Source organism: Gadus morhua, chromosome 3 (genome assembly GCF_902167405.1).
Source record: "Gadus morhua chromosome 3, gadMor3.0, whole genome shotgun sequence".
NCBI classification, from domain to species: Eukaryota; Metazoa; Chordata; class Actinopteri; order Gadiformes; family Gadidae; genus Gadus; species Gadus morhua.
Genome location: NC_044050.1, coordinates 29,213,022 through 29,233,029, shown reverse-complemented (window position 1 = coordinate 29,233,029; position 20,008 = coordinate 29,213,022). Strand labels below are relative to the sequence as shown.

Here is a 20,008-nt window from a genome sequence, read left to right as displayed (position 1 = left end):
TTACAGCAGCAGACAGGCGGCGGCCAGGACTGCGTGACACCCCGGACAACTCAGCAGGGTCTAAACCTGAACCCGTGTTCGTGATCTTAGCGGTACATGGAGTCTTCAGGGTGTGGTTGGAAGTCCGAGAGATGATGAACCTTCTGGTAGAGGACAAGAGCGCCGAGCGGAGCAAGAGATCATGGGGAGGACGCACATGCTGCAGCACACCGCCGCCCCGCACCGTGACAATCACCGCCCTGTAATCTGCTCCCACTGGGTCCGACTGGGAAGGAAACCATCTGTCTGTGACACGGAGATGGCGAGACGTCACTAGACGCCCCGGAGAACCGCTCGTCTCCAGAAGAACCAGAACCTAGGATCTTCATCACAGGATTTACAGGATCCAAAGGATCCACATCAAGGTTCTTCTCGCTTTAAATGAAAGTTTGTTCGCTGGAAACTTAGTTAGTTAGTCGGGCTAACGGGTTGGGTTCAATAGACCTGCTTAGTTATCTGACCCCTGGCCACCAGGGTTATCAGACGTTTCGTGGTTGTACTGTCCTCTGCAGAACACTGCAGATCTGTGTCCCTGAGCTGGTCTAGCCCCCGAACCCTGCTAGCCTTTAGCATGGCTGTAGCATGGCTTTAGCATGGCTGTAGCATGCCTCCCCGGTTGCACATAAAGGTAGTATCGTTCAGGGTGTAGCCTGGTTCCTCCTGACAGGAGCGAGGACAGCAGTAGAAGTGTTTCTGTCTTCTCCCTCAAGACCGAGAGGACGTCAGACATCAGAGGAATCTGGATTACTGATCATCATTATTGATCATCCTTATTGATCATCACACAGCGATGGGTTCCCTGAAGGCTCTGCAGGAGTGGTGCCGCCTGCAGTGCGAGGAGTACAGCGACGTGGACGTGAAGAACATGTCCTCGTCCTTTCGAGATGGTCTGGCGTTCTGTGCCATCATCCACCGCTTCAGACCGGATCTCATGTGAGTAACCTTCAGACGTCTCTAACGACTCGGAAACATCTGGTCTGAATCTCTGAGCTCCTGAGTGAACGGTGCCACTTATTGTGATTGATTGACAGCTGTCTGGCAGACGTCTCATTCAGCACACAATGAATTTCGGTTTCTGAATGATCTTTTGACTTGTTGTGGTTTTTGGGACGTTGATGTAAATGGTACTAGATGGGCAGTAGGCTGCATGATTGGGATAGGATAGCAAATATATGCGTACTGGGTTGCTTACGTCCTGGTTTCAGGCTGACATCATTAGTAGTTGTATCAGGATAAAATGTATCAGTGAATGAGATTTCACACCGTTTATTATTGGTGTCCCTTCTGGAGCAGTTCTATCAGCTGATCTAGGCTGGACTCCATTATGTAATGTAATCAGTACTTAAACTCTGTTTAATCAGGGTTTAGAGTAGCCTACCCAGTCCTATGTATATAAACCTTATCATTTCTTTGTAACACACACACACACGCGCACACGCACACGCAAAATGGCCTTACATTAGTTGAGGAACAACCTATAACAAATCTCAGATGGAACACGTTGTCAGAATGAAGTTAGTGTTCAGTGTTGTTTTTGGGCTGATTTGTATTAATCTGTTTTGTCCTAACTTGTTGTGAACAACCGAGAGGATACACGATACGGAGCTACAGTAGACTTTATTCCCAGACAATCCAGCAACGCAAAGTTCAAAGTGTAAAGTACTAATGAGTCTGCCTCGACTGTGTCTCTCAGCAGGGCACCGGCCCTGTCCTCTCTCCGCTGTACACTCGCCTCTGATGCAGACCAGCAGTCTGTCAGACTAAGCTGTAGCCCGGGACCTCTCGCTGTCAGACTGCATTTAGCTCTAATGCCGCTCGAAGCCATCACAGCGACGCAAACGGAAATGTGCAGTCACTGTCCTGCATAGCGCTTCTGTGAAGAGGGCTTTCTCATAACAACTGGGCTGTGCATACATGCCTCTACTGCCCTTAGTTTCTGGCCTAGTTCAGCTCAGTATTGTTAAAGGTTTTATATTATAGAAGCCTGTCAAGATTTACATTTTTCCCCATCTGTAGACATCGGTATCATCAATTATAATCATTCGGTTTTCTCTTTTATTATTGTATTGACTTTAGCTGTTTAATCCATTTTAGTTTTGCATGGCTGTTTAATCTAAACTCAGAATTCAACTGACACATTCGACTGGCATAGTAGTGTTGAGATTAACTCAGCATAAAGTCATTCAGAACACACACACACACACACGCACACGCTATTGGCTGTTTGACTCAGTACCAACTTAACCGGAGCGGGCAGAGGCACCCTTCATCTGGGGTTCTGATGAAACTGAACACGCATGCCCACACATAAATGTATATATACACACACACACACACACGCACCCAGTTCCTCAGCAGACGCCTTTTCTAAAATAACCCTGGGTGTGAGGCCGTGAGTCACAAGGTTAGCAGTTCACATCCGTCCCGGTGTCGTGTCAGACGGTGTGTCGGCCACGGTCAGTTGAGCGGCACTCAGGATGTTTCCCAACATTAGCAAAGTCCGACGGTGTTGTTCTCCAAACCCGACCGGGTGCACAATAATTGGCCCGTCCTCCCGGCGGGTGTCCTCCCCTCCTCGCACGTCGGGCTAACCATCAGCGCCGCGATACCGCGGAGCACAGCTGAACCTCAGCTAGCCCGCGCGGCTATTCACCCCGTGAGCAACATCGAAACGTCAATTAGGGCGACGGGAAGTGTCAGCTGGAAGCAGAGCTTTCACTGTTGTCTTTGTGGAACGGACGTGACTGCGAACCACCTCGACCACGCCGGCCGCTGTGGTCGCTCTCCATATTTAGATCCGCTGCTGCAAAGTGTGTTTGCTTTCATGGGGAAGGAATGAGGAGAACAGAGGTGACTCTGTGCTGCTTGGGGCCGCAACAAGGAGCTCCTTCACAGAGCTCCTCTGTGTCCATATTTCACGTCTCCTGAAGGCCTCCCCCAGCACCGTAATCTCCCGCTGTCGTCCTGTGAACACACGCACGCACGCACTGCCGTGCCCGACGGACATTCCTCGGCACCTCCTCAGAGCTGTCTCTTTCTTCTTCCTGAGCGTTAGCAGCAGGATGTTTACGGGCGTGGGCTGTTCTTCTGCTCGCTCCTCACGAGGTGAGGTCAGGGGAGGCCGCCTTGTAATCAGGAGGCCTTCAGGGAGGTTTGTGCAAGAGTTTCCAGGTGCTCTCGGCAGCCTGTGGCGGTCGACCGAAGCCCCGAAGAGAGGGACGAGTGGGATAGGCCCTCCTCCTGGTTACATGGAGGTGTAGGCTAGCATGTTTTCAAAACGTGTGTGTGTGTGTGTGTGTGTGTGTGTGTGTGTGTGTGTGTGTGTGTGTGTGTGTGTGTGTGTGTGTGTGTGTGTGTGTGTGTGTGTGTGTGTGTGTGTGTGTGTGTGTGTGTGTGTGTGTGGCACTCTAAACCCTAATTAAACTGAGGAGTACTGATTACATTACATAATGAAGTCCAGATCATTTGATAGAACTACCCTCCAGACGGGACACCACTAATGAACGATGTGAACTCTGATTCACTGATTCTAGTATTTCGTCCTGATACAACTATAATGTTTGTGTGCATGCGCGCGTGTGTGTGTGTGTTTGTTCCTTTTCATCATAACCCTGACCATGACTCGCTCCCTCTGTCTCCGTCGTTTCAGAGACTTCTCAACGCTGTCCAAGGAGAACGTCTACGAGAACAACCGGCTGGTGAGTCAGTCAGCGGCCGCGACCAGATGAGCTCATGTTGGGGAGGGGGGGGGGCTGGCCTCAGGGCGGGGCTGGGCCGTCACGGCGGGGGTGAGATCACCGGTGGACCCCCACCGAGGGGCAGGTCTCGGTTTCTGGGGCTTGGGACGGCTTACTACAAGGCGTTTGGTTTTGGAGCCAGAGCTGTTTGGTTTTGTGTGTCATCGCGTTGACTAATGTCCTCGTGTTTCGTTGTGCTGCTGGGAGTGTGGGAACGCTACTTGTTGGAGCGCATCAAAGGCTCCCTCCCAGCTGGGAGCGGCAGTCTGGTAGTGGTTATTGAAGGAAGCGCTCTGCCGCTCTCCCACTGGGCAACTCACTCTCTACGCAATGAGCTTTTTGGCGGAGACGTAGTAAAAGGAGTCTTGGAGGTTTCAACGTAGTTTTACATTTAGGGCAATTAGCAGACGCCCCTAACCCTAGTTCAGAGCGACATACACCCATTAATGCACGTTCACACACCGACGGCGGAGTCGACCACGCAGGGCGACAGCCAGCTCGCCAGCAGCAGTCAGGGCGAGGCGTCTGGCTCAGGGACACCTCGGCTCTTGGGAGGAGCCGGGGATCGGACTAGTAACCTTCCGGTTACCAGCCAACCCGTTCCACCTCCTGAGCTACTGACCTCACGTAGATGTTCCATGGTTGCTCTGTAACTTTAAAAAGTTGCACTGCACTGCTTTGGTTCATTCTAGGCTTGAAACGGCTGCAGTTTACTGCTCATGTTTCACAGCCTGGGAAAGTTTAACAGGTACAGGAATGATCCGCAGGGGAGCTGACGGGAGCTGGAGGGAATGCAATGCAACCCCTATTTCCAGATTCATGATCTCTTTCGACGGTCTACTACTTCCGACCAAACCCCCAGACTACCGGGTGACCTTGAGAAAAACAACATGGAGGTCGTCTCCGGCCCGGTCCGAGCCCAGCCCTGGCATCACTCCGCTGCTGTTTACATTCTTCATGCATTGAACCGCTCTCGGTCTGGAGCAGTCGGCGGTTCCATTAGGGACTAGTTCCCAGCCAGAAGGAATTTTCCTGCCCGGTGCCAAGTAATTCCCTGTGGCTATATCACTAAGCCTGCTCTACTAATCTGGACTGTGACCGAGCACGCAGGCAAAGACAACAGAGAACTTACAGCCACTCAGACGATCGTGTTCACCTGCCCGCTCCAGGGTTGGTTTGTTTACTGATGTCGGTGTGTTTCAGGGGCTTCCCCTCGCTAATTGTGGATTCCTGCTGTGAGGTTATGGTAGCCAGGCCGGGGAGATGTCTGGTCTAATGTGAGGCCTTTGGGTTGAGGAAGAATGCAGGGTGCAGTTATTGTTATCATGAACAGTTACTTCACTGTGTTGGATAGACAAGAATGTTATCATGCACACGTGCACTCACTCACTCACTTATGCACGCACTCACTCACTCACTCACTCACTCACACTCACACTCACACTCACACTCACACTCACTCTCACACTCACACTCACTCTCACTCACTCTCACACTCTCTCACTCTCACTCACTCTCACACTCTCAAACATCACACTCACACAATCTCACTCACTCACCCACCATCATAGTGATATCATGACACTCACCCCGGTGATATCATGACCCCCCCCCCCCCCCAGGCCTTCGAGGTGGCCGAGGCCCAGCTGGGGATCCCTGCTCTGCTGGACCCGGAGGACATGGTCTCCATGAAGGTCCCCGACCGCCTCAGCATCATCACCTACGTCTCCCAGTACTACAACTTCTTCACCAACAAGTCCCACGGTGGGAAACGCAAACCTCCTCGCCTTATCTCAGTGTCTCACTCACTTTTAAAGGGCTCCTACTATACCCCCCGGGTGTGAGGGGGATCAGCCATTACAAGCTGTGTTTTAGTGCCGGCACAAGTGGGCGTGTCCCCCTAGATGTATGACGGATAGATCAGCAACCTTTGCTACGTTCCACTGGGTAGGCTGGTAGAACGGTCTATCAGGCATTAACCCAGGTGGACACGCCCACTTGTGATGTCACTAAGGCACGGGGTTAGTACTGCACTGGCTGATCCCACTCACCCCTGGGGGTATAAAAGAGGCCCTTTGAGTGATTGTAGCTCTATAACCCCGATGCCCCCCTACTTCCTTCAGGACTAACCGTTTCACTTTTAGTTTGTTTTGGTGACCTCCTCATGAGGTCTGATCCCCGGGTCGCTATTGGCTGACTTCCAGCAGGTGACCGTGGCTCTAACCCCTCCCCTTGTGCCTTGCAGCCAACCCCCCGTGCATGAAGCGGCCGGCGGGGTCGGGGCAGGGCGAGCCCGCCCAGAAGAGGCTCATGGCCCCCCAGGAAGACACGGCACTGGAGGCTGAGGTAAGGACGGATCCGCAACCACGACCTCACAGGGCGCGGGGGGCTGAGGGGCACACTGTGTGGACCTGAGGGCCCCCACTGTGTGGACCTGAGAGCCCCCCCTGTGGAGACCTGGGGGCACCCACTGTGTGGACCTGAGGGCCCCCACTGTGTGGACCTGAGGGCCCCCACTGTGGAGACCTTGGGGCCCCCACTGTGTGGACCTGAGGGCCCCCACTAGAGACCTGGGGGCCCCCACTGTGTGGACCTGGGGGCTCCCACTGTGTGGACCTGAGGGCCCCCACTGTAGAGACCTGGGGGCCCCCACTGTGTGGAACTGAGGGCCCCACTGTGGAGACCTGAGGGTCCCCACTGTAGACCTGAGGGCCCCCACTGTGTAGACCTGAGGGCCCCCACTGTGTAGACCTGGGGGCCCCCACTGTGCGTGGAGACGCATTGATATCTGGTATCTGAAAGCTGTGGTGGCAGCTTTTAGATTATAACATTTGAATATCCATAAAGGAGAAATTGATTGGTAAATGGACTGAATTTATACCGCGCTTTTCTAACCAGTGGCCTCTCAAAGCGCTTTACGATATCGCCTAACATTCACCCATTCATTCAAACGTTCACTCACTGACCTGCAACCCTGCCAGGCGACAGCCAGCTGGTCAGGAGCAGTCAGGGTGAGGCGTCTCGCTCAGGCACACCTCCACACTCAGCTAGGAGGAGCCGGGGATCGAACCAGCGACCTTCAGGTTACCAGGGCAGGGCAGGTCGGTTACCAGCCGACCTGCCCTACCTCCTGAGCCACATGCCGCCCTTCTATATGCTTATTAACGATAAATAACTGGCTTAAATCTAGGCCAGGGGTTTGAGTGAATGATGGGTATAGTGTAAGCTGACTAACAAACACATAAGGTCTGATCGGTCGATCAGCAATCTCCCTGACGCACTCTCTGTCAGAGTTCAATAGAGAACAACTTTAGTGCAATGTCATCCTATTGTGACTTCCTTATTTTAGGGATCACTGGTTCTCTCACCTAACCCTGTTCACACAACTCGCACTGTTCCTGTTCTGCTGATATGATCATAATCCTGATCCTGATCATCACCTTCAATTCAAAGAAATATCAGAATATTCTAAATCAGTTTGGACACAGAGATATTCTGCTGTGGAAACTCATTCCTGATGGTGCATGTTTGTTTTCAATCAGTGAATTTCAACAGCAGCCGAAACATTGTTGATTTGAAAACCTTAACAAATCCCTTGACAATTTATTACTGCTGGCCGAGTTTGTTTCTGGTCCCCCTCACAGATACTTTACAGGTGACTGGTCGAAAACAATATATGGACAGTGAAAGATCCTGTTTGTCCACTTTTGTGCTCGTCTGTCATCAGACCTCAGATATTAATCTGAAGCCTGAATCGTGAGACTATGTTAAAGTCGAACCTGAAGTCACTTGCCATTCTCCACCGCTCTCCGCAGCATTCCACTAAGTTAAAAACAAAGAGTGATGTGATTGCAACGGCAGAATTGAGTCATGGCGCACTTCTTGTGTTTAAAGCGAAACTGGAATAGTTGCCGCAATGTCGATCTGCTTGCTTGTGACATATTGTAACGTGTGATAGTCGTGTCTTTTGATTCCGGCACAGATATATCCGTTTACAACATCTTTTGTATTTTTCCTCACTTTAATTCGGCGTATTCTTTATGCTCACTCTGGCATGTCCTTGTTTGACCCAGGACGTGAAGCGGGGGTCATGGCAGCCTCACGTGGTTTCAGGTCTTGACCAGCATGAGCTGGGAAAAATGATGACGCCACAGGTCAATGGAGATAGCCTTCTGTATCCTCTCTCTACTTCTTCTGTTTTCCGCATGCCTCTTCATCCTCCTCTTCTCCGTTCATCTTTCTTCCATACTCTGGCTTCCTCTTCCTCCTCTTCCTCCTGCGCCCCATTTTCAGATGGAGATCCACTCCTCCTTCCCCTCTTCCTCCTGCTCTTCATCCTCCTCTTCACCTCTCGTGCCCCCCCCGTGCTGCGGCCCCCCGCCCAGGCACTAGCCTGGGGGAGGGGGGGGGCTAGGCTATGAGGATAGTCTTTTATTTTATTAAGTTATTTTACCCATCTCCTTTTTTGTACAAAATGAAAAACCGTTTCTTACCGTCCAATCACTGTGTGCACATTTGGGATTTGTTTTGCTTTTTTAAACACATTTATTTTGTGCATTGCCTAAATGACAATCAAACGTGAGTGCCCTTAAAACCGTCTGGGTTACTGAGATTAGAACGTCTCCCAAAAGCCCATGTACCTTTTTTTTCTGGTTTCAAATGTTCCGGCCAAAACCGGAAAAATACTAGGAAAACAAATAGACCAAAGTGGGTTGGACCACGCAGCCGCCCAATCGATACGGGCCTAGCCCAACAACTAGCCAATCAGAATCAAGAATCCTCGAATCCTGACTCCGTGTTTGATCTCCACCCCTCCACCCCTCCTCACCCCCACCTCTCCATATCCTCCCTCCCCCCCCCACACCGTGCCCCCCCCCCCCCCCCCACCGCTCTGCGTGGCCCCAGCCTGCCCAGACCGGTTTGGACGCCCCGAGGCTGAAGAGCAGCACTCTGAGCAGCGCCTGCACCGCCTGCCTGAAGCACGTCCACCTGGTGCAGAGGTTCATGGTGGACGGGAAGCTCTACCACCGCAACTGCTTCAGGTGAGGACCCACTCATCTTACACCTTATTGGACGACAATAAATACACACGAGTACAGTTCTTAGGCCTGGCTCCTCAACAGCCACATCGCGGCAACAATGCAAGATAAATCAAATAAAGATAAGTGAAATAAAAAATGAGTAAAAGTAAGTTGCAGCATCAGTAGATCGCAATGATAAATGATAATAATAGGAATACAATTAAATGAAAAACGTTGTAATAATAAGTAATGAGGTGTAGTGAATTGTTAAGTGTCTGTGTAACCAGATTCACACATATTTCACCTTATCGCATTTGAAGATGGGTTGATTTGTGAGTAAGAATGACTTATCTTTTGGACGCTTCGGCCAGCGAAATATTTGATTTAATTTTAGAGCGTGGCCATGGGAAAGTACAGGCGGTTAAGTTACCAAGAATACATTCAGTGAGACAAAGGAGAGTTTAGGCTTGGTCACGGCTGGAGTCAGTTCCGGCGGGAGAGGCCAAGTTTCCCTGCAATACACTCTGGGGGAAGTGGTTATCTCTGAAAGGCTGCAACACAGTTAAAGGAATCTACACAGCAAAGAGGTCTGTCGACTAGCCTCGATATCAGACTCCATGGCAACAGTGGCAATGCAAACCATCTCAACCGCTCTCAGTTGGAGAGAGGGAGGCATGTATCTCTAGGTTGGGAGGGAGGGAGAATGTATACAGTTATTTTTAAAATGATGAGTTATTAGCTAGGTATTGTGGGCTCATGGTTTTGTTCAGGTGGGATATGCATGTATACATGTGTTGTGTAGTGTGTATGTATGCTGGCTGCTGGAACACCTACATTTCTCTGCTGAGATGAATAAAGTATATCTTATCTTATCTTGTGATTCTATTTCTAAAACAGTTAGTTTTGGGTTTTCTTGTGAATGGATTCATAACGTAAACCGTAGCTTCCTAACATAAATCTAAAGTGTAGGCAATTTTCCCTGATGGAACAAAACAAATGAACGCGACGCAATTCTAATCCACTTGAATCGGGACTCGTTCTCCGGGTCCTGAACCGGTTCCATGTTAATGAGTGTTTTACTAGTTCTTCTGGTTCCTCTGGTTCCGCTCAGGTGCATCGAGTGCAGCAGCACTTTGCTCCCCGGCTCCTACAAGATGGGCAAGGAGTCCGGCTCTCTGATCTGCACGCACCACTTCAACCGGCCTGCCTTAGCCAATCAGAACGGACGGCCGGACCTGAGCCAGCGGCCCGCCGAAGCTCGCTCCGCCCGGATTGGTCGATCCCCGTCACGCCAAGAAGACCCGCCTCCCGAGAGCGAGCGGGAAATGGCAGCCGCCCCCGCGGTCACCTCGCCCGCGGTCACCTCGCCCGCGGTCACTTCGCCCGCGGTCACCTCGCCCGCGGTCGTCTCGCCCGCGGTCGCCTCGGCCGCGGTCGCCTCGGCCGCGGTCGCCGCGCCCACGGTCGCCGCACCCGCGGTCGCCTCGCCGGATCGGAACGTGTTGCCTAGCGACTGTCCGTCAGAGGTCACGCCGTCGCCCACGCCCGCGACTGCCCAATCAGACGCTCTGATCATCGAGGAGGAGGAACCGTCGGTCCCGCCCAACCCCTTCGGGGACAGCGACGATGAGGAGGAGGAAGAGGAGGCCAAGAACGAGGAGGAGAAGGAGGTGATCCAGACACCAGCCAAAGAGACGTCTAACGATGACACGCCCCCGGCCCCCGTGGGTCCCCCAGGGGGGGTCCCCCGGCCAGTGCCGGTGCCGGCGCCACGCAGGGTTCCTGAGGCCACGCCCCCCCCTCGCCCCGCCCCCAGGGCCCGCCCACAGCCCCCTCCAGAACGCCAGCAGGTCAAAGGTGTGTGACGACGTTGTGCTCTTCTCGTTTGAACTTATTGTAGGTTGTACGTCCTGGCACTTAAAAACAGTGCTTAGCATCGTGTAGCATCTTACCCTCGCTATCTCTGCTGTATACGGGGAATGGGTTAACCTAGTGATGGTTAGTGCTTGGCACTTGGTTCTATGAACATCCTTACTGTCCCCACAGAGATGTATTGTTGTTTCTCTTTCTCCTGACAAATGGACTTATTGTTAGACGCTTTGGATAGAAGCGTCGGCTAAACGCCCTCAATGTAAATGAAGAAATGGCGTTTGGTTGCTGACGGTCTGCTGTCGTTCTCTGACCGGCAGGTGAGCGTCAGAAGCCTCGGCTGCCGCCGAAGCCCCGGGGACGGTCCCACTCACCTGGCAGGTGAGCCGGCCGTCTGCAGCCCCCCTCTGGGCTCCATCATGTTCCCTCTGGGCTCCATCATGTTCCCTCATCCCTCCGTACTCACTGGACGACTCCGTCTGCACCGTGTTTACATCATGTGACCCGCACTGCATCCACCTGTGTGTGTGTGTGTGTGTGTGTGTGTGTGTGTGTGTGTGTGTGTGTGTGTGTGTGTGTGTGTGTGTGTGTGTGTGTGTGTGTGTGTGTGTGTGTGTGTGTGTGTGTGTGTGTGTGTGTGTGTGTCCTCCTCCCCGGTATGACACCCCTTCTGTGTGTTGTTGTTTGTGTGTCTTCATCTCCAGCCAATCAATTGACTCCCCTAAACCCAAAGACCCTCCCTGGCTTGCCCTGGTCCAATCAGAATCAAAGAAGAAGCCGGCCCCTCCCCCACCGCCAGCTGGCCTGGCGACGCCCCCCCGCGCGGGCTCTGTGACCTCCCTGAAGGTCGCGGGGTCGCGACCCGGCCTGCCCCCCAAGCCGGCCCCCGCCAACCCCTTCGACGCCGACGAGGATGAGGAAGGCGGCGTCGCCGAGGAGGAGGAAGAGGCCGTTGCCGTGCCGACGGTGGCGGCGGCCGTCCACCCATGGTACAGCATCACCCAGGCAACGGAGGCGGAGGCTGCGGACACGCCCTCCGGTGGGGGGGCCACCTCGCGCTCCTCCAGCCCCGGGGGGGGCGTGGCCAGGAAGAGGGCCGCCCCCAGGGCTCCAAGGCCCCCGTCGGCCCCCGAGGCCCCGTCGGCCATCCCAGGTGGGTGGGGCCGTCTCCATGGGGACAAGGGGATGGGCAGCGGACATGTTGTGTTTTAAGTGAACCATTCATTAACTCCTCCCCCTTTCGTCTCCCTGCCTTCCCTCTGACTCCGCCCCCTTCACCCTCACCCTGACCTTCAGCCCCCCCTGACTCCCAGCCTTCCTCTTGCTCCCCCTCCCCAGCACTGAGCGCAGAGAGCCTCTCCTCCGGCTCAGACCACGGCCCCTCCCCCAGGGGCCACTCCCCCCGGGGACCCTCCCCCAGCCGGGGCCCCTCCCCCCGGGGACCCTCCCCCAGCCGAGGCCCCTCCCCCCGGGGACCCTCCCCCAGCCGGGGCCCCCACCTGGAGCTCCCCTTCACCAAGAGTGCCTCGGAGCCCTCCATCAGCTCCCCCCCCGCCTCCCCGTCCTCCTGCTCCGACGAGCCCCGCCTCTCTCTAGGCTCCTCCCCTGCCGACGTGCCGACCAATACCAGCTCGGCGCCGGCCACCCCTCAGACCAATCGGAGCGAGGCGGCGAGGAGCCCCAGGCATCCGCCGCCGCCGCGCCCCCCGACGGCGACCCCGAGCCCCCTGGCCTCGGAGACCCCCGCCGGCAACAGCAAGGTGAGGGCGGCGCCCAGCGTGTGTTAGGGGGCGGGCCGACCGTGAAGGGCGGGGCCCATCGTGTGTTAGGGGGCGGGCCGACCGTGAAGGGCGGGGCCCATCGTGTGTTAGGGGGCGGGGCCGACCGTTAAGGGCGGGGCCCAGCATGTATTAGGGGGCGGGGCTGACCGTGAAGGGCGGGGCCCAGCGTGTGTTAGGGGGCGGGGCGGACCGTGAAGGGCGGGCCCATCGTGTGTTAGGGGGTGGGGCTGACCGTGAAGGGCGGGGCCCATCGTGTGTTAGGGGGCGGGGCCGACCGTGAAGGGCGGGGCCCAGCGTGTGTTAGGGGGCGGGGCTGACGTGAAGGTAGAACATACAGAATAATGAATTAAAAGGGAGAAGTGTGTAGTGGAAATGTCGACTGTTGCTAATTCAGTAACAACACAAACAAGCACGAACACGAACAGAGCAACGTGTGGACAATGATAGCATACTGCCTCACATTCACCCATTCACGCACACATTCCCACCCCGACGGTGGAGTCAGCCCCGCAGGGCGACAGCCAGCTGGTCAGGAGCAGTCAGGGTGAGGCGTCTCGCTCAGGGACACCTCTGCACTCAGCTAGGAGCAGCCGGGGATCGAACCAGCAACCTACTGGTCACCAGACGACCCGCTCTGCCTCCTGAGCCACACGCCGTCTGTGTGATGGGGCGGGTCGGACGGTCGTCCGCACTCCACACTCACTGACGCTAGCACCGTGTTCCCCGCAGCGACCGTTTAAGGAGAACCCGTTCAACAGGAAGGCCTCTCCGTCTGACGGCGCCACGAAGACCAGACCCCCGCGAGGCCCCCGGCCTGCCAGACCGCCCGCCCCGGGACACGGCTTCCCCCTCATCAAACGCAAGGTAGGCTGGACGCGGACGCCGTGAGGAACCACATCACCGCCGATACCGATAGTCGATACTAAAAAATAGTATCGGAACATCTCTAGTTAGGACCACACAATAAAACGTACCGGTCTGACAGAGCCTCACGTATAGACAGACTGCTGGTACCACGTTTTCTGTAGGGCAATAATTGATTTTCGTGTTTTCCACCGGTCAAAGACTTGGTGATTTGTCCTCGCTGGAAGTTAGTGAGCTTCGACTCTTCCATCATCACTGAAAGCAGAAGGGAGACGTCAAATGCAACCACGATCGGGGCCTCAATAGAACTGACAAATCAACATCACAAAACAATACATTTACATTTGGGGCATTTAGTCGACGCTTTTATCCGAAGCATCTTACAATAAGTCGGTTTGTCAGAAGAAAGAGAAACAACAATATATCTCTGTCGGTACAGTAAGGATGTTCATAGAACCAAGTGCCAAGCACTAACCATCACTAGGTTAACCCATTCCCCGTATGCAACACAGACAGCTAGGATAAGACACTACACAAGGCTAATTTCTGTTTTTAAGTGCCAGGACGTGCAACGTTCAATCAGTGCGTAAGAGGGAGGTTTGGCGGTGGGGGTTAAGGGGGGAGGCTTTGCAGAGTCTAGGTGAGCTCTTGAGTCTCTTGCGGAACACGTTTGCTCACTCTTAGCGATGGGGGTACCAGGTGTCCAGCTGAAGTAGTTGAGCGGAGCGCTCAAGCCGGGGAATGTGACCTGACCGACGCACACTCTGCGCCTTGACTTGGGTCGAACAGCCACTGGAGCATGTTGTGTGTTCATGGAGCGGCAGCAACATGAGTCTCTATCGGCCTTCTGCTCTGACAAGGGAGTGGATCTAGCAGACTGGGCCCTCGATGTAGACGAATGATGATGTCGAACAGAATTAGATGAGCTGTCTGCAGCCCGGCGCCCCAGTCACTTCATAACGGACGTCGACTGGGTATTGATAAAGATTCAGAGCTGGCGGTTTGGTGATGCATCATGTTTAGAGCAGGCAGCGCTTTGGATCAGGAACAAGATGAGAAACGATAACGATCTATAACCACAGACTGGACTCGTCTGGATAAGTGAACGGGCTAAACTACTCAGTACTAGGATTAGTCGTATAAAGAAACCCTGCATGTTACAACACATGGAGTTAACTCATGTAGCACATGTTGGATAAGCTGCTGATTCATAGCTGTGTGTGTGTGTGTGTGTGTGTGTGTGTGTGTGTGTGTGTGTGTGTGTGTGTGTGTGTGTGTGTGTGTGTGTGTGTGTGTGTGTGTGTGTGTGTGTGTGTGTGTGTGTGGTGCCCAGGTCCAGTCCGACCAGTACATCCCAGTGGAGGACATCCACGATGAGATGAGAGGGCTGGAGCGGCAGCTGGATCAACTGGAGCAGAGAGGGGTGGAGCTGGAGACCAAGCTCAGAGACAGCCCCAGCGGTACGCACACGTGGTGGAACCTTACCAGTACAGAGGGGCCCAGAACCAGTACAGAGGGTCCCAGAACCAGTACAGAGGGTCCCAGAACCAGTACAGAGGGTCCCAGAACCAGTACAGAGGGTCCCAGAACCAGTACAGATGGTTCCATAACCAGTTCAGAGGGTCCCATAACAGTTACCAGTACAGAGGGTCCCATAACAGTTACCAGTACAGATGGTCCCATAACAGTTACCAGTACAGATGGTCCCATAACAGTTACCAGTACAGATGGTCCCATAACAGTTACCAGTACAGATGGTCCCATAACAGTTACCAGTACAGATGGTCCCATAACAGTTACCAGTACAGATGGTTCCATACCACTTTTTTTTGCCCTTTCCGATTCCCTTCTCTTACGATGTGACCGCAATGTATTTTCGTGTAGCTTCTTTCAGAACTAGATCATTTACATTTATAATTACAATAATACATTTGTATTATTGTGTATATTGAATTTTTTTGTCAAGTTGTCATGTTTTTTTCCGACTCGGTTCCTCGAACACGCGCAGGTCGGAGATGAGACGTTTCCCGTTCCGACTTTCCACCTCCGCCCGTTAACGAACGCAGCATCACGCCGTCGTGTTAGTGACGCTCTCTGCCTGGGTGGTAAAAGGGCTCGCCATGTGATGGTATCTGATCGGGGCATGGACTTGGGTACTCACCGATACCCTCATTTATGGCAGCGTCAGAGGAATTTCCGATACTGGTACCAGTCTCTCTAGTTCCTAGAGAGCCACGCTGCAGCCGTGCAGAGGCAGTGAGACGGTGAAGTCGGACTCCAGAGGAAGGATGACCAGACAATACAAAAACTCCATGCAATCAGATAGAATCACATCAATAGAATCACAGCAATCGGATAGAATATGAAACGATACATGAGGGCAGAAACCAAAATGAAATGGCTGCAGCTTTAAGAATGAAACCTCCAAGTGGGTCGTAGTGATGAGGCTGTAACAGTGGTGTTGAAGTGAGAGGAGGGGGCTTTGAGGTGAACTGATCTCATGTTCTGTGACGGTAGAGAGGCCTAGTAGAAGGGCTACAGTCTCGCTGCATGGGAGAGGAAGCTGGTTTTTGAATCCGGTCACTAGAGTTGGTTTGATTGGAGAGAGCTTGGTGTTATCTCTTGGTTTCAATGGGGGACCTGCTAGGCTAACCCCCCCCCCAAACACTCACTGGGAGGTCTACTGGTCTGGGGGCTAGGGTAACTTCCCCCCCACTGGGAGGTCCACTGGTCCGGGGGGCCAGGGTAACTCATCCCGCCCCCCCCACTGGGAGGTCTACTGGTCCGGGGGGCTAGGGTAACTCACCTGGCCCCCCACTGGTGGAGGTCTACTGGTCCGGGGGGCTAGGGTAACTCACCTGGCCCCCCCACTGGGGGGTCCACTGGTCTGGGGGCCAGGGTAACTCATCCGCCCCCCCCACTGGGGGGTCTACTGGTCCGGGGGGCCAGGGTAACTCATCCGCCCCCCCACTGGGGGGTCTGGGGGCTAGGGTAACTCATCCCGCCCCCCCCACTGGGGGCTCTACTGGTCCGGGGGGCCAGGGTAACTCATCCGCCCCCCCACTGGGGGGTCTACTGGTCTGGGGGCTAGGGTAACTCATCCCGCCCCCCCCACTGGGAGGCCTACTGGTCCGGGGGGCCAGGGTAACTCATCGCGCCCCTCTGTGTTCCAGACGAGGAGGAGGAGCGCCTCCTGGTGGAGTGGTTCACCCTGATCCACGACAAACACCTGCTGGTGCGGCGCGAGGCTGAGCTGGTCTACACGTACGTCTGCCCCAGACACCGCCTGCCTGCGCACACACATCTTACAGCTTAGATGTACAGGGCAGTTCTAAGGCCTCAGACACATGTAACACAGTAAAGTCCAAATGGTAATCAAAGTCATAGTTAGAAAAGGGAAAGTGTAATAGTTGCTACACACCAATGAATGAATTTCTACATCTTCTCTTTCCCAGTGATAGATATTGCTTTATCAACATATTATCAACAACAGACTTCAACTTCAATAATAATAAAATGAATTTAGCTCAGAGGGAGTACAGAACAGTTTCCCCCTCAAGTGTCCGGCATTTCCTGGATCGTGTGTGTGTGTGTGTGTGTGTGTGTGTGTGTGTGTGTGTGTGTGTGTGTGTGTGTGTGTGTGTGTGTGTGTGTGTGTGTATATTGCAGACATAAAAAGTGTGACAATAACCGAGGAGAGGAGACCGTTTTAAAGGTGTGTTCGGAGGTGTTTAGCAGCTGACTGGTGATGTTCTACCTTGTGGCCCCAGGTCGAAGCAGCAGAACCTGGAGGAGAGGCAGGCCGACGTGGAGTACGAGCTCCGCTGTCTCCTCAACAAACCCGGTAGGTCTCCCACAGCTCGCCCACAGACCCCGCAGAGGTCCGGCATTACGACTGAACATAGTGCCGCTCTTTTCGTGGGGGCGGCATGTGACTAAGGAGGTGGAGCGGGTCGGCTGGTAACCGGAAGGTTGCTGGTTCGATGCCCGGCTCCTCCTAGCGGAGTGTCGAGGTGTCCCTGAGCGAGACGCCTCACCCTGACTGACTCGTGTGGCTGACACCGCCGTTGGTGTGTGAACGTGTTTGAATTAATGAATTATTCTTCTTTTAAATTTATAACATAAATTGTCAATTTAAGAATAGTATGTGTAAGTCTGTGGACAAAAGGCCTTAACGTTGAGACTGCTGAAATCCCTTAATGGCATCCCAACATGGCAACCCAACCTGGCAACTTCTGCCCCCCCCCACCTCAGAGAAAGACTGGAGTGAGGCGGACCGCACCCGGGAGCAGGAGCTCATGGCCGACCTGGTCACCGTCATCGAGCAGAGGAACCAGATCATCAACAACATGGACCAGGACCGACAGAGGTGAGTCCATATGGCGCCCATAGCCCTCCTCACCCCCCCCCCTCTGAAGGAGGGATCCCCCACTCTGAAGGAGGGATCCCCCACTCTGAAGGAGGGATCCCCCTACTCTGAAGGAGGGATCCCCCTACTCTGAAGGAGGGACACCCCACTCTGAAGGAGGGACCCCCCACTCTGAAGGAGGGACCCCCCACTCTGAAGGAGGGATCCCCCCTCTGAAGGAGGGATCCCCCACTCTGAAGGAGGGATCCCCCCACTCTGAAGGAGGGATCCCCCATTCAGCGTTCCTTCTCTAGATTTCTCCCTAGCAAATTAAGGGAGTTTTTCCTGGCCCTCTTGGGCGCTAGGGTCAGGGGGTACCCATACATCTATGGCCTGTTAAGCCCTTTGAGAATGTAGCTGATTATTACATTTATTGTAACTGAACCTTAGCCGTCCTTCCCATAGTCCTTCACACATGTTGTTACGCTAACCATCACATCCTCTGCTGCAGGGACGAAGAGGAGGATAAGCTGATGGCGGACATGCTGAAGAAGAAAGGTGAGATGCTGACTCTGCTATCCCCCTCCAACCACCCCCCCCCCCCATCTGATAAATATGCAAACATGAGTGAGCCTCCTCTTGTCTCTCCAGCCCTGCTTCGTGCTCTTGTCTCTCCAGCCCTGCTTCATGCTCCTCTTGTCTCTCCAGCCCTGCTTCATGCTCCTCTTGTCTCTCCAGCCCTGCTTCATGCTCCTCTTGTCTCTCCTCAGACTTCCACAAGGAGCCCGACGGCGAGGAGAAGAACAAGGAGAAGAAGAAGAAGAAGAAAGCGGCCAAGTTCAAGCCCATGAAGGTGTTGAAGCGCCTGAGCCACAAGGGGGACCCCAGCCAAACCCCCAGCCCCCGCAAAGACAAGAGCTGAACCCCAGGGCGTCCCAGGCCGTCCAAGGGCGTCCAAGGGGGGGGGGGACTGGACCTCTCCTGTACAGTGCTAGCTAGACCCCCACCCGATGAGTTAAGGCAAACCCCACCCGATGAGTTAAGGTGAACCCCACCAGATGAGTTGAGGTGAACCCCACCAGATGAGTTGAGGTGAACCCCACCAGATGAGTTGAGGTGAACCCCACCCGATGAGTTAAGGTGAACCCCACCCGATGAGTTAAGGTGAACCCCACCAGATGAGTTAAGGTGAACCCCACCAGATGAGTTGAGGTGAACCCCACCAGATGAGTTGAGGTGAACTCCCCCAGATGAGTTAAGGTGCGTCCGAGGTGTAAAGCAGCCCAAACCTCGGTTCACCTTCTACCAGCTGGTTGGCTAAAAGAAAACATCATTTTTTGTGATTTTAATATATTTTCGATTGCTTTGTGTATTTTTTTTCAAAAGCTGTCTTAACAGCTGCAGCGTTTAAATATCGTCTGATATTTCTTTAACCGACTTTTAGATTTCATCGTAGGCTTGATTGCACAGTCTAACCCGTTCTCCTAATGCCTACCTTTTAACGATGCAACGAGTGAACACAAAACAAGAAGCAGAACACGGAAAGAATTCAACGTCATTTTAATCCCGAGAGACTCCCTCGAATGAACGGTTCCCCGATACGAGAGGAGGACGATTCCTTCGGTTTAGTAACATGTGGTACGAGAACGGTTACAAATTGTCCCGTGGTCTGAGAATGTACCAGCTCCCGTTGTGTCTGATGGTTTAGCGATGGAAGTGCTACTTGCTGCTAGGCTACTCTGTGTGTGTTGCAGTGCCCCTGTTTCTTTTTGCTGTGTTCTGTGGCATTGAAAGGCTGACGTTTATACGTGCTTTGACAAGATGTCCAATGATGACGGTGTGCATAAGGCTTGTAAAAAGAGTATTTTAATCAGTATTTTAATTAATTTTCTATTTTGGTGTGTGACTAGAGTGTTCATAAACTATTTTGAATGTAAAAAAAAAAAGACTAATCTGCAAATACCGTTTGATTTTATGTAGGGAAAGACTAAAAGACTTTAGGATTCAATGTTTAAGCTGCGACGAGGAGTGTCAGAATAGCCTCCCTGAATATGCAACTGTTTTAATTTATATTTTTACAACCTCGATGTGTTCTGCATCTGTTTGCAAACTGTTGCCTTAAAGCGTGTAAAACTGACCTCAGTGTTGACACTGTTAATTTTAATGACCGCAAGGTGCCATCTTATTTAAGTGTTCCTGTGTGTTGAAAGATGATTGATACTTTGTCTCTTCTTGTACATTTATCTAGCGCTTCTGTTTCTACGTCTATGAATTTGCCCTTCATCTTAAATGAATAATGCTCCATGCTCTGGTGTCTCTGGTCTCTACATACGTTTGTCTCTGGTCTCT

At 53.3% G+C, this 20,008-nt stretch overlaps 1 protein-coding gene across 2 annotated transcripts; it reads left to right on the top strand.

Annotated features, from left to right (window-relative positions):
• The first annotated feature begins 3 nt into the window (after positions 1-3).
• On the top strand, positions 4-19,965 carry micall1a (MICAL-like 1a). 2 transcript variants are annotated; one of them, XM_030350568.1, is made up of 17 exons: positions 4-404; positions 828-972; positions 3,689-3,737; positions 5,399-5,540; positions 6,022-6,122; positions 8,682-8,818; positions 9,909-10,654; positions 10,987-11,047; positions 11,371-11,819; positions 12,005-12,426; positions 13,177-13,311; positions 14,645-14,771; positions 16,485-16,575; positions 17,082-17,155; positions 17,566-17,680; positions 18,171-18,217; positions 18,430-19,965. In XM_030350568.1, the coding sequence occupies exons 2-17, from the start codon at positions 830-832 to the stop codon at positions 18,579-18,581; spliced, it is 2,991 nt and encodes a 996-aa protein (XP_030206428.1). In that variant the 5' UTR covers positions 4-404; positions 828-829; the 3' UTR covers positions 18,582-19,965. The 2 variants fall into 2 exon arrangements, with proteins under 2 accessions (XP_030206428.1, XP_030206427.1); XM_030350567.1 differs by having other exon boundaries at positions 11,963-12,426.
• The last annotated feature ends 43 nt before the right edge of the window (positions 19,966-20,008 follow it).